The sequence below is a fragment of the Grammomys surdaster genome, unplaced genomic scaffold (genome assembly GCF_004785775.1).
Source record: "Grammomys surdaster isolate TR1022 unplaced genomic scaffold, NIH_TR_1.0 373, whole genome shotgun sequence".
Classification (NCBI taxonomy): Eukaryota; Metazoa; Chordata; class Mammalia; order Rodentia; family Muridae; genus Grammomys; species Grammomys surdaster.
The window spans coordinates 6,679,834-6,693,213 of NW_021604792.1; the positions used below are offsets into that span (position 1 = coordinate 6,679,834).

Genomic DNA, 13,380 nt, shown 5'->3' on the forward strand with positions numbered 1-13,380 from the left:
TGGGCTTAAACACTCCTCCCAAGAAGTAGGGACTGCAGGCACAGGTTACTCTCTCTGACTGTGGGATATTTTAGTGTGCCATGAGGACGTCTTCCTTTCTCCCATCTGCTGACTGTGCTCTAACCTCCCTCGTCATCACTTTCTTTTTGAGCTCTCTGACACCTCACTCTCAGAAGATCCTCAGTTTTAACTTTTCAGTCCTTTCCTTCTTGTTTATTTTATTGTCAAGAAACAAAGTTTCTGTCCCTTAAAAAGAAAAAAAAAACCCTAAATGTTGCTTTTGAATTTCTGTAGTACTAACTTGCTGTTATTTCCAGTTTCACCATCTCTGCCTTCTTATTCATTCCAGAACTTGGAGAAAACTACACAAAAATATGGCTCTTAGCCTAACATTCCTGAGAGACATCCTCCACACACACTTGCACATGCATACACACACACACCCCTTTGCAGCCACCTCCATGTATTTCTTACATGGCTTGTGAGCCCTAACTAAAGCAGACTGCTTTCTGAGTACCTCAGTTTTGGCTAAAACACAAATGAAAAGGGCAGGGCAGCTTTGGCTCCCTGACGCCAGCTTTATGGCTGAGCACGTGTGAAGCTCAGAATAGCCTCTGTGGTGGTACTGCTCCTACATGTGAGCTGTGAAGCTCTTTCTCAGCCAAGAGGGCAGTGCTGTCTGAGCCTCTAGGAGTCTAACTCATACCAGAGGATTCAATAATGCAGTATGTACTAACTCCTGCTTTTCCTATTAGAGAACTCTGCTGTAGCATGTACCTGATTTCCAGGTAAACAGCTAGCCAGCGAGACAGCTCAGCTTGTTGACGTGCCTGCTGTCCAAACATAAGGACCCTGTGTAAAAAGGATAGGTTTGGTGGTGCTTGCTTGGAACCCTAATACTGGGGAGGCAGAGACAGGAGGATGCCCTGAGGCTGGCTGGCCTACTGCCTTAGCCTACTTGGTGAGTCTAAGCCAGTGAGGTACTTTGTCATACCTGGGGAGTGACAGCTGAGGTGGACCTCTGCCTCCCCTCCACTTGCATTCTTACTGACATGGGAAAAAATCTGAAATAAGCCCGGCAATCTGAGGCAGTAATGCATTCATTGCTTATTAATGTCCCTTTAGACCTTAATGGCTTATATGTTAACGGTGAGAGAACTACCTCCCCCTTCCTCCTGTAAACAGTAAAGGACCACCAGGAGGCTATGTCTATGTCGGTAAGATCTGCTTTGAAGTTTCAGGTGAAGACACTGACAGTAACACTCAGAGTAATGGCCAGTACAACATTCCTTACTGAAAAAAATCTCTAGTGGCTTTTCTTAAATGTGCTCCCACAGAGAAAGCAAAAGCCTCCAACGGCTGTGTGCTGATCCACTGCTTAGCCGGGATCTCTCGCTCTGCCACCATCGCCATCGCCTACATCATGAAGAGGATGGACATGTCTCTAGATGAGGCTTACAGGTAAGGACAGGGACATGGCTCCTGGGACTGGCTTTTCTTTTTCCCTGAAACAGAGAGCTATGAAGGTGGGTGACCAGATGAGCATAGACAAAGAAGAATTTGGTCACACTTATCACAGGTTCCTGGTGACTCATGGTCTTGCAGACGGAGGAGGAGTGTGGTTCTGCTTGGCTGTCATTCTTGTAACACGTGGTGTTCCTCCTCAGCTGCTTTTTAGTAATAGGTCAGGAAAGTTTCCTCCATTCCCTCGACAGAGGAGCATGGCCTTTTCTGCTTGGCAAGTGGAGGAAGCGGCTCTTGCACAGCACCTCTGAGCCTGCTCTGCCTGACTGTACTGCAGGGATGGAAAAGCCTGACACACTCGTGTATAAAACATGAGGAAAACTTCTGTCTGTCTAATTGGCCAGAGTTTACACGTAGTAATTTTGAGTAAGCTGCCCTCTCCTTCTATCTCAGGAAGGGACACAAAGTGGCAGAGCTGCTGAGGACATGAATCGTCTTTGGTGACAAATGAGACTCTGTTCACTGCATGCTCTTTTGAGAAGTAGTAGTTGGTTTTCCTAAGAGAAGGAATAAGAATATAGATGCATCCATCATGTTGGCTTGATATTTGAGTTTCTCACAATGTAAATTCTGGAATAATGAAACTTAGACAGCTTGTCTTCCTTGGTGCTGGGAAGGTATCCTTTTGTCTGCACTACCGGAATCTCCCCAGTTAGGCCTCTGTCTGTGTCCTTCCGCTTAGGCTGAAGTCAGGTGGGGAGGGAGGCGCACACTCTTATATCCCATTAGAGTTTTATTATGTGGTTTTTCAGGTTGGACCTAGACATTGGATAGTCCAAGGTTCGAATCCCGCTCCATCATTGAGTAGCTGTGTGGCTTGGGACAAGTGAACTTAAGGACTTTGTGGCCTGATCTAGATAAAGCAGGTTGGACTGAGTGACTCAGTACAGCAGCACAATGCTTAGCACCCAGAGATCACTTTGTAACTGACTTTTCTAACATTTTGAGTATAAAAAGAAATCCAGAGCTGGGTGCTCTGACACTGTGCCATCCGGTGCCATACCTTTATGGGAAATGTCTTGAGAAGTGCGCATGGCCGTGGAAGAGGGAACACTGGAATGCTGAGGCTGCTGAGTGCTTAGCCTTGCCGTGCTGGTGGATGTGGCAGGGAGTGAGTGAGCGAACGAGCGGGCGGGGCGTTTCCTAGGGCAGAATCCTCTTTCAACTGCATGGGAAGCCTTGGTTTCTTGGAAATAAGGAGCCTAGAGGGTATCCTCTAGTGTGCACCCCGCCATGCCACAGCTCCCCTGATAAGGTGTTCTCCATCTTAATGGGGAACTATACCTGAATCCTCTTCCAAAGCATTGGGAAGGTGTAGTAATGCCCTGTCCCACTTTCTCTCCTAGTATCCTTAAAACAAAGTGCAGTTGTAAAACTCAGGGGTTTGCTTTGTCCTCTCTATAGATTTGTCAAAGAAAAAAGACCTACTATATCTCCGAATTTTAATTTTATGGGCCAACTCATGGACTATGAGAAGACGATTAATAACCAGACTGGAATGTCAGGGCCGAAGAGCAAAGTCAAGCTGCTGTACCTAGACAAACCCAGTGAGCCTGTACCTGCGGCCTCAGAGGGAGGATGGAAGAATGCACTGTCTCTCGGTCCACCCTGTGCCAACTCTACCTCAGAGGCATCAGGGCAAAGGCTTGTGCATCCTGCAAGTGTGGCCAGCTTACAGCCTTCACTCTTAGAGGACAGTCCACTGGTCCAGGCGCTCGGCGGGCTCCAGCTGTCCTCAGAGAAGCTGGAAGACAGCAGTAAGCTCAAGCGTTCCTTCTCTCTCGATATCAAATCGGTTTCGTATTCAGCCAGTATGGCAGCGTCCTTACACGGCTTCTCGTCAGAGGATGCTCTGGAATACTACAAACCTTCTTCTGCACTGGATGGGACCAGCAAGCTCTGCCAGTTCTCCCCGGTTCAGGAGGTATCAGAACAGACTCCAGAGACCAGCCCGGACAAGGAAGAGGCCCACATACCCAAGCAGCCCCAACCTACCAGGCCTTCCGAGAGCCAGATCACACGGTTGCACTCCATGAGAACAAGCAGTAGTGGGTCCACCCAGAGGCCCTTCTTCTCGCCACTGCATCGGAGTGGGAGTGTAGAGGACAATTACCACACCAACTTCCTCTTTGGCCTTTCCACCAGCCAGCAACACCTCACCAAGTCTGCTGCAGGGCTCGGCCTCAAGGGCTGGCACTCAGATATTCTGGCTCCCCAGTCCTCTGCCCCCTCCCTGACCAGCAGCTGGTATTTTGCTACAGAGCCTTCACACTTCTACTCTGCTTCAGCCGTCTATGGAGGCAACACCAGTTACTCTGCCTACAGCTGTAGCCAGCTGCCCACTTGCAGTGACCAAATCTATTCTGTCCGTAGGCGGCAGAGGCCTAGTGACAGAGCTGACTCGAGGCGGAGCTGGCATGAAGAGAGTCCCTTTGAAAAGCAGTTTAAACGCAGAAGCTGCCAGATGGAATTTGGAGAGAGCATGATGTCAGAGAACAGGTCGAGGGAAGAGCTGGGCAAAGTGGGGAGTCAATCTAGCTTCTCAGGCAGCATGGAGGTCATTGAGGTCTCCTGAGAAGACCTTGGAACTTCTGTTGACAGTTTTGTTTTCTGTTCACAAAATAGTCCCTGTAAATCTGAAATATGTATATGTACATCATATATATTTTTGGAATATAGAGCTACGGTATAGAAGCAACAGATGGATCAACACAGTTGTTCTCTCAGCACCTGCACTGAGAATAGCTAACTCTCTCAGAAAAGAGCAGAAGGGTAGACGTTAGAATTCTCCCAGCCAGGAGAAGAGATTTTGTTCAGTGAATTGCACATCTTCCTGTTCCTGCAAAAGCAAGGATTTTGTTTGTTTGTTTGTTGTTTGTTTTTAATGTTAGAGGGCAAAATCCCTCCCATTTTTACGTGCAACAGAGGTCTCAGAACTCATCTCTGTCCAAGCCCTTCCCTAGTGCACCTTAGTGCTAAGACTGAGCCAGCTGTGGGTCAGGGGGAAGACCCTCCTAGGGACAGACCCTAATGGTAAATCCAAGGGAGATGAACCTGTCCAAAGCTGAGTAATAAACCCAAGCTTAACGACAGCTGAAGGATACGGACATCATTCTGCTGGATGAACTATTAGGAGCCTTGCCTAGATCTACTTATAACCAATCCAGTACCTCAGACAAGACATTTGGGGCCATCACCACTACCATGTCTAGTAGACCATTTTCTAGGCATTGTGACTAAGTAGGTAACTTGTCACTTTCCAGACAAATTCATACTGTCTATGCACAAAATTCCAGTGCCCATGTACCCCGCCTGTCAGCTTGAATGAAGAGGTGAAACCAGCTAGAGTTTCGCTTAGCCAGAGACTGGGCAGTGAGGTAGCTTAGAGACTTAAGCCGGGGCTGGAACACTAAACAGTCTTTCTCCCTCCTCATAATAATAGAAGAATTATCAGAAGTGGGATTGTTGATTCTTCAGTTGACCACAGACTTGGTTTAGAGATAAACATGGATCATTGGGCTTGGTAGTGGAGTGACAGACCCCTCAGGTTCTCAGCCAAAGCAGATGCTTTCACTTCTGTTTCATGTCCTGGAAGAAAACTATGGGAAGACTTAGGAAGGTAAAACCTGAAGCAGAAATGGATTTCCTTGGCTTTTTTCTCTATGGTATGCAACCAGGGTAATATTTCTAGAATCTTCTTACACCTCCAAACTTACCATGGACTTTGGTAAGCAAGGACTAGTCAGAATAAAACATACTAGAAAGGTTAAGAAGGGGTTGCTGAATTTTGTTTAGTTTTGACCACAGGAAAGCTCTTTTCCAAAGCTATCCCAGCATGCTTTCCGAGAAAGGGACATGTCAGAGTGAAGGACCACAGTGGTTTCTTGGTCCCTGGCATACAATCACTGTGTAGACTCAATCCTGGCAGCTGAGAATAAGAGGTAACAAGTGTGTACACGACAGTACATATCTGCCTTTAAACTTCCTGGCTTGAGTTGTATCCTCTAGAGTACAGTCCTCACAGCCTTAATTCACTCACGTCAGCAGGGTGGGGGTGGGGGTAGATGTTGTCATTGTCCTTTAAGTGTAGCTAGGGGCTGACTCATATCTCAGGTTTTTCTATGTTAGTGAAATACTTAATGTTTCCTATAGTGATTGCTAAAACCAGCATAGAATGACGTGGTTTGACGCTGACGGGCTTGATTGGGAGGAGGAGGATGAGCCTCACGGACACGCTGTTCTGTACAGATGAGCTGTGTGTGGGCATAAGATGAAGGCAGGGCAGACACTGCACAGGGAGCACGGCCACTCTTGAGATTCTGTTCAGCAATCTGTGTTTTTAGATACATATCAAAACGTCTAAAGTTCTCAAAGCTTCACAGTCAATTTTGATACATTGTATACACACGTTTAGTATGTAACAATCCACCTTCTTGAAATCTGGTCACACCGCTAAGACATGATTTAAGAATGAAATGTGTTCCGGGAGGATTGGGGATTTGGTGGCTTCAGTATCTTTGGGCAGTGTATTGTCTAATGTCATGTGTCATGTAGGGAGGTGCTCTCTGGGCTGGTCCCTTCTGTGTAGCTCATAGTCATACACTACAGCTGTCAGTCCTTTATCACTGTCATAGCAGTTCTTGGAATCACAGCTGCCATGTTGAAAGGGCCTGCCTCTGAGGCACACTGTGGGTAGTGTGGTTCGGTCTCCTCATGTAAGCACAGGGAAGTCTGAAGTCTACTGGGATGATGCAAAGTGGTGATTTTAATAAGCAAAACTAGACTCTGAGAAATGCTGGAAACTATTTAGACCATTTATAAAGTTAGAGTGGAAAGACTGTATAAATGTTTAATATAAACATAGTGTTCTTGGAGTAAGGCAAGCTGTTAAATGGTTCACTTGTGCATTTCTCATTTTGAAGTGTCATGTATGTTAATATGATGAAATAAAATCAAAACTGGTACCTGTTTATACATCGGTGTGAGAAGCGACTTCTCTCTGCAGCCCTCACCCTTGGTGGGAACCACTGTCTTAAGTTGCAAAAGAAGGGGGTCACAGAACCACAAGTGACAGCTTTAACCATTTAGAATGAAGGTGGCAGCTGATACATCACATGTGCCATTCACATGGAACAGAGGCAGACGCTGCTCTGTGTTCCCAATGCCAAGCACACACTGAGGAAGCCTTCCTACCTGTCTGATTTCAGGATACACAAAGACTGCATGTGCACTTACCACAAATATGATTCCAGAGTCCTTACAGGAGAAACTGAGGAGGATGGCCTTTAGATTATTCTCAGAAGCTGAAATGAGGGTCGGGTGGTGGAATGCTTACTTCACATTCATGAGGCGCTGACTTTGATCCCTAGCACTGTATAATCCAGACATGGGAAATGATGGAAATCCCAGCACTCGGGGTATAAAGGTAGAAACCTCACGAGTTTATGGTTATCTATGGCTACACAATGGGTAAGGAGGCCTGACTGTACTTAATGAGACCCCATTTCAACCAACAAAAAAAATCTGTTCCCATGTTATATATACCTTAATGACATTTGATCATATGAGAAACTTGGCCTCACCAGTTAATCAAAAGTACACACTAAAGAGATGAAATGCTGCTGTCGCTACAAGGCAGACTGGTTATAAAGGAAACCATGGGCCAGTGAGATAGCTCAGCAGCGGGTAACGGTGTGCCACACAAACCTGACAACCTATTTTCAAGATCACCAGAACCCATGTCAAGATGGAAGAAAATAGCAATTCCACAACATTGTGTGAACTACACACACACGCACACACACACAAGGTGGGGGCAGCCAGGAATATTACACTGAGACTGCTGCTGGGAATGTAGCTCAGTGGCAGAGTGCTTCCCCAGAATGTCCAAGGCCCTGGGTTTGATTCACTAGCACTTGAACCAAAGAAACCACAAAACCTAAACAAGATCAAGCCATTCCTCTGTTCCAGCCTGTGGTGTTCCTGAAATTCATTCTATCAAAGATTTACTCTGCAGACAACATGGCTAGGTATCTAGGTTCACGGTATATTTTCTATTCCAAGTTAACTGCTAAAAGAAGGCAAGAAATATACATACATGTACATGAATATATGCATAGTATGTATATACGATTACTAATGATACAACTATAAGGGAAACAAAGATATGTCTTGGGGTTTCTGTTCCTGTGATAAAACATCTTGACCAAAAGCAACTTGGGGAGGAAAGGATTTTTTTTTTTGCCTTACACTTCCACATCATAGTCCATCACTGAGGGTAGAAACTCAAAACTGGGCAGGAAGCTGAAGGCAGGAGCTGATGCAGGGGCCATAAGGGAGTGCTGCTTACTGGCTTGCTCCTCATGACTTGCTTTCTTATAAAACACAGGACCCAGGGTTGGTACTGCCCACAGTGAGTGAGCTGAGCCCTCCCACATCAACCATCCATCCAGAAAGTACACTTCAGACTTGCCTACAGGTTAATCTAGTGGGGGCATTTTCTCAATTGAAGTTCCCCTCTTTGAAAAGGACTCTGTGTCAAGCTCACATAAAACGTAGCCAGCAAACGATGAAATCTTAATGCCCTAAGAGTATATATTATAGGCTTTTTTGGGGAGTGGGGGGTGTTTTGTTGTTTTTGAGTATCAGGTTCCACTGTAGTCTAGACTGCCTTTGAACGCAGAGCTTAGCCCAAGATGTCCTTGAATATACAGTGATCTGCCTCAGTCTTCCAATCACTGGGACGAGAAATGTGCTCCACCAGACTTCATTATCACTTGCTTTAACTCCGCCCAACATGTATAAAAAACACCTGCACATATAACAAGAGTGAAGGCCAGCTTCAGTTGCCCCTCACTGTAGTAAAGAACCCTCAGAAGTGCTCTCTTTGTCCCTAAATACAGATAAGCACATCCCAGGGAAGCAAAAGAGGTTCTTAGAGGCACAGTGGAACTCTGGTTCACAAAGCAAGGGGGGGAGGGAGGGAGGGATACCTTGGGAGCTTACCGGTTAAAGACAAGATGCCCTCCACGTGCTGGGTGTGGTGGCGCCTGTTATCCTAGCACTTGGAGGAAGAGAGGGAACATCAGAAAGCCAAGATCATTCTCAGCTACAGACTGAGTTCAAGGCCAGCAGCCTGGGTTCCATGAAACCTATCTCAAGAACCACAACAAATGAGTTAGATCACAGGCTAAGCAAAGTAAAGTTGGAGGTGGCACCTGATTCCTGTATTGTTCACAAAACCCTGTGGACAACTGGCCCTTCTTTCTCTGAAGGTTTATGAACAGATCTCTATGCACAGAGTTGGGTTCCAAATATTCCAGAAACTCCAGGAAAGACAATGATGGTGGTGGCTTTAAAAATGCCTCCTGCCATTCAAGGTGAAAAAACCTGAGTGCCCACTGCATTACTGTTCAACTTTCTGCCGCTTTGAAACTCAGAAGAAAAAAGGAAACACTATTTCTGAAGGTAAAGGGGCTCCATCTAGCCACACCACATATCAAAATCCGGTGTGGCAATCACACTAAGCAGTGTGAAATATCAAAAATAGCATGAACGCTATGGGGAAAAAAGATCAATGAATCAGAACTCAGTCTGGAACTAAAGCCTCAATTATCTGACAACTGAACACACAAACGAGACAGACGCATAATATACTGAAACCACCTGGAGAATTACTCAATGCAGGCTGCCACTTCCTCCACCCTGGAATGCTCTAGAATGACCTCGGGGGATTTAATAGGTTTCTGAGCTACCGGACATGTGTTTTAAATTGTACCCCCCAGGAGACTGCTCTAGAAATGGCTGAGACTCAGTCACGAGAAAACAATGGAAAGACCACCTCCACCGGGGAGCTCAGCAGAGGTAAAATGATGGCCCCGCCCCCAGCATGAGCTGCAGCTTCCCAAGCTCTGTCAGCCCACCTTCCCTCCTTCCATGTGAGGGATGAAAGCATCGGCCCCCAAGAAGGGAGGCAGAACACAGCCAAGAATATGCCCAGAAACCAACCAAGAGTGGTTGGCCCTGCCTGGGACTTCCAATGTTAGTTAGTATACTTAGTCCCTGGGAATGTACTAGACATATCACCTCAGCAATGAGGGGCGCAGGGGCAGGAAGCAGCCACAGGTCAGCTTAGCCTAGTAGTGAGTTCTAGGCCAGCTGGAAGTACATGGACCCTGTTGTAATCCCTAACCCCCACAAAAAGAAAATACTAGACATTACTATTTTTCCCTGCATCTTATTTAATCTTTTTCTTCCCTGTAGTTCAAATATTCATGCCATTCAACCGTCTTATGCCCTGTGTTTAATTTGGGTTCTAAGAACATTATAAATTAATATCTGATTAAGGACCAGGATTTTTAGGGCCTGGTAAAATGGCTGTATGCGTAAAGGTGCTTGTCATGCAAGCCTAGTTTGATCCCCAGAATCCACACAACTGTGGAAAGAGAGAACCAACTCCACAGTTGTCTTCTGACCTCCAAGCATGCACTATGACAATCCTACTCACACAGGACATAATCATATACACATCACAATTAATAATAAAGAAAATTACAAATTAAAAAACAAGATGAGAATCAGATCAAGTTTAGCTGCTACACAATAAATTAATCAGATTCATTTTAATTTTATAAAAAAAACTTAGGTTATTCTGACACCTGACAGAATCTCTCTGGATTCTGGAGGAATACAGGGAAGACGGCGGAGGTGGCAGACTCCCAGCCCTGCAGACCCCGAAGACCCAGCGCTTATCTTCAGGCCTGTCCCCTGCACTCACTGCACCTCTTCCTTCCTCGGGCTGGAGCTCTTTCTCAGCTTCATGCCCTACAGACGTCAATGGCGGGCAGGGGCTCTACAGCCTCTTTAGTGTCCCTGGCAGAGCAGTGGCGGTCAGTGGGTCTCTGCATGAGACAAGGACAGCCTCTGGAGGATGCGAGCAAATGTCGGTGCAAACCTTGTCATGGCAGCCAAGGTTTGCTGGGTGGACAGAAGCCCGAGCTCTGTATGGAAAAGCAGGTACTACTGGGAAACACCTTCATGAGTGGATGAAGGCACTCTTCAGTTTCCAATGACCCACAAAAGGAGCATGGTACTGGAAAAACAAAAAGATGGTGTTCTGGCAGGACAAGAAGACAGTAGAGATACCTCCCTGACGTGATGGGTACCATTGGGTGGGAACAGCAACTGGAACCAGTTAGAGCTTATATTTACAACCACAAATCAGAGAGCCTGCAGAAAGTCTCACGAGGCGCCAAGGAGAACAGTTTCTTGACATTTTCTCCAGTTTCCTTGCAGTAGCTAGACAACCTACACTTTGTAGGTTCAAAAAAAAAAATCAGAGCAAAATAAAAATAACTCTTGATGCAAAGTTCTTTACAGAATTCCCGGTTATTCAACTGTCCCAACTTGGGTTATGAAGAACTACCACACTGGAAAGTCCATGTGGGTCAGCCACACCTGGGCAAGCAGCAGGGCCCAGGCGAAGCTGGAGGAGATGCGCCCGCGGAGGAGGAGCCTGCTAGTGCCGCTCCCGCTCTGGCCTCATGCTGAAGGGCTCCAGGCGCTCGGCCTCCGGCAGCATGCTGTTGAGCCTCTCCATCAGTGGCACCGTCTGGTCTATGCCCATCTGGATGCGGCGCAGGATGGCTGACATCTCATTCACCTTCTGGATCTGCTCTGCATACTTGGCATATCTTTTCTGGCGCTCCTGCATGAAGCAAAAGAGGGTTTCCACGGACAGATCCATCTGTAGGAAGTAAACAGAGGCAGCACGTTACACTCTGCTTACCACATCGTCTAGAGCAGTGGTTCTCAACCTTTCACAGGGGTAGTTTATCAGATTTCCTGTATCTCGGACACTTACATGACGATTCCTAACAGTAGCAAAATTAGTTATGAAGCAGCGATGAAACAGTTTTATGGTTGAGGTCAACACAACATGAGGAACTACATTAAAGGGTTGCAGCATGAGGAAGGTTGAGAACCACTGGGAGGGCTAGGTGTCCTTCCAGAAGTCGGAGGCAGTGGCCATCCTGAGGACTACTGAGACCTACTATGGGACACCTGGAGTGTGTGCTCCTCACTCCCTGTTGAGAGTCTCGAGCTTTCTGTCTATGGAAATGCTGGCACCATGTTCCCTGTCTCTTACGCTGCTGCATTTATGTTTGGCCGGTTGAAGTGAACAGACTCTTCCTGCTGTGTCACCACCAGTCCCAGAATATGCTGTCCAGGCTGCAGCCTAGAACTAACAGGCACTGTCCCCAGCCTGAGTGTGCAGTGGGCTTTACCACACAGCTGTGCATGCTCTCACTCCACACATCGTGTGGAAATGACCCACACAGTTCTTAGACCGTTGTAGACTATCTCTGTCATCAAAGGACACACAGCTGTGACCAGAGTTGTAGGAACGACAGAATTACACACAGATATCTAACCCAGGACTCATGCTACAGAGTTCTCACATCTCTTCGGTCTCCTCCTCCCAGAATGACTTTGGTGAAGCTGTGATCAGTCAGGGAAACTATAGCGAAGGCATAGCTCCTATGCCAAAGCCCAACATGCCAACTGCATCCCCAGCCCACGAGGGAGACTAGAACATCATACAAACTGCACACTGCTGGGAATGCCCTTGTCTCTGCTGGGCACATCTGTCACTGGTAAAGATGAAGGAGGGCACTAACTGTGTTTTGCATGCCTGCACCACATCTACCCATGCGCTGACACTTCTGAGATTCTCACTGCAACACAATGAGAGGCCCCATTCGGGTGGACTGCGGTTTTGTTCTGAGCCTGCCACCAGGTCTTCTTTATCTCTGAGCTTTGAAGACCAGCTGAAGAAGTACTAATGGTGTCTGTCTGTCTGTCCATCCATTCTCCTTCTCCCTCCTTAAACTTCTAAACATCACTACAGCTGTCCTGTCGGCTCCTGTTTCCCTCCTCCCCAGCCTCTTCCTTCCTACTGCATGCTAGAGCCCAGGATGTCTTACCATGTAGAGCCTCTGAAAAAAGTTTTGACAAAAATGAGAGGTCAAAGCCAGGGCCAAGGAAAGCCAACCCTACTTTTACACAGTGAAACTGGGGGTGGGAGGGAGAAGGAGAATGGATGGATGGACGGACAGACAGACAGATACCATTAGTACTTCTTCAGCTAGTCTTCAAAGCTCAGAGATGAAGAAAACCTGATGGCAGGCTCAGAACAAAATCGCAGTCCACCCAAATGGGGACTCAGTGTGGTTGTCTTCAGAGAAGCTGCCTACACATCACTCAGCTCTTAGGAAGCAGTGTGCCAACAGCTCAGTGCCACTGCTGGCCTCTATCAGGGCCTGCCAGGATGCCCCAAAATAAGTCCCTTGGGAGGGACAATGGTCTTGGGAAGATATAGCCAGGACAGTTCAGTCAACAGCTCAGACTCTGCAGTCTTCCCCAGTCATCACGTTATCTACCCTGCTGGGAGGTCCCCTGCTCTCCATCCTTGACCCGCACAGGGACAGACACGTGAGTCAGACATAGGAGTTTACCTGAATTGACCTCAAAGGCTCCTGTGGGCCATGGCTAAGGTGCTTGGCAATCAACTCACTGACTCTGACCTGCAGCTCAGGGGTCTTACAACCATCTTGTCAAGTGTTTGTTCAGATGCACACACTTCCCTGCATGGTCCCATGTCCAGCCGGGCACAAAGCTACTGCCTAGTGGAATGGCACCACTGGGTGAACAGTGCACACACCATTCCATACAAGTGACTCTCAGGATCTGCCTTGTGCCATGCTGGCTCCCACGGACAGAGACACTCAAAACCCAAACTCCTTCTACCCACACCATTCACTGTGCACATTAGCATGACTTTCCACTGTCTGCTAA

At 47.1% G+C, this 13,380-nt stretch overlaps 2 protein-coding genes across 6 annotated transcripts in view; one reads left to right on the top strand and one right to left on the bottom strand.

Moving 5' to 3' along the window:
- Positions 1 to 6,498, top strand: part of Dusp16 (dual specificity phosphatase 16) — a 75,628-nt gene extending 69,130 nt beyond the window's left edge. For both annotated transcript variants that reach the window (XM_028781005.1, XM_028781006.1), the window contains exons 6-7: positions 1,338 to 1,461; positions 2,929 to 6,498. In XM_028781005.1, coding sequence (XP_028636838.1) covers positions 1,338 to 1,461; positions 2,929 to 4,099 — 1,295 coding nt within the window. In that variant the 3' untranslated portion in view covers positions 4,100 to 6,498. The remainder of the gene's footprint in view (positions 1 to 1,337; positions 1,462 to 2,928) is intronic.
- Positions 6,499 to 10,116: 3,618 nt separating this feature from the next.
- Positions 10,117 to 13,380, bottom strand: part of Borcs5 (BLOC-1 related complex subunit 5) — a 67,047-nt gene continuing 63,783 nt past the window's right edge. For all 4 annotated transcript variants that reach the window (XM_028781001.1, XM_028781004.1, XM_028781002.1 and 1 more), the window contains one exon: positions 10,117 to 11,269. In XM_028781001.1, coding sequence (XP_028636834.1) covers positions 11,042 to 11,269 — 228 coding nt within the window. In that variant the 3' untranslated portion in view covers positions 10,117 to 11,041. The remainder of the gene's footprint in view (positions 11,270 to 13,380) is intronic.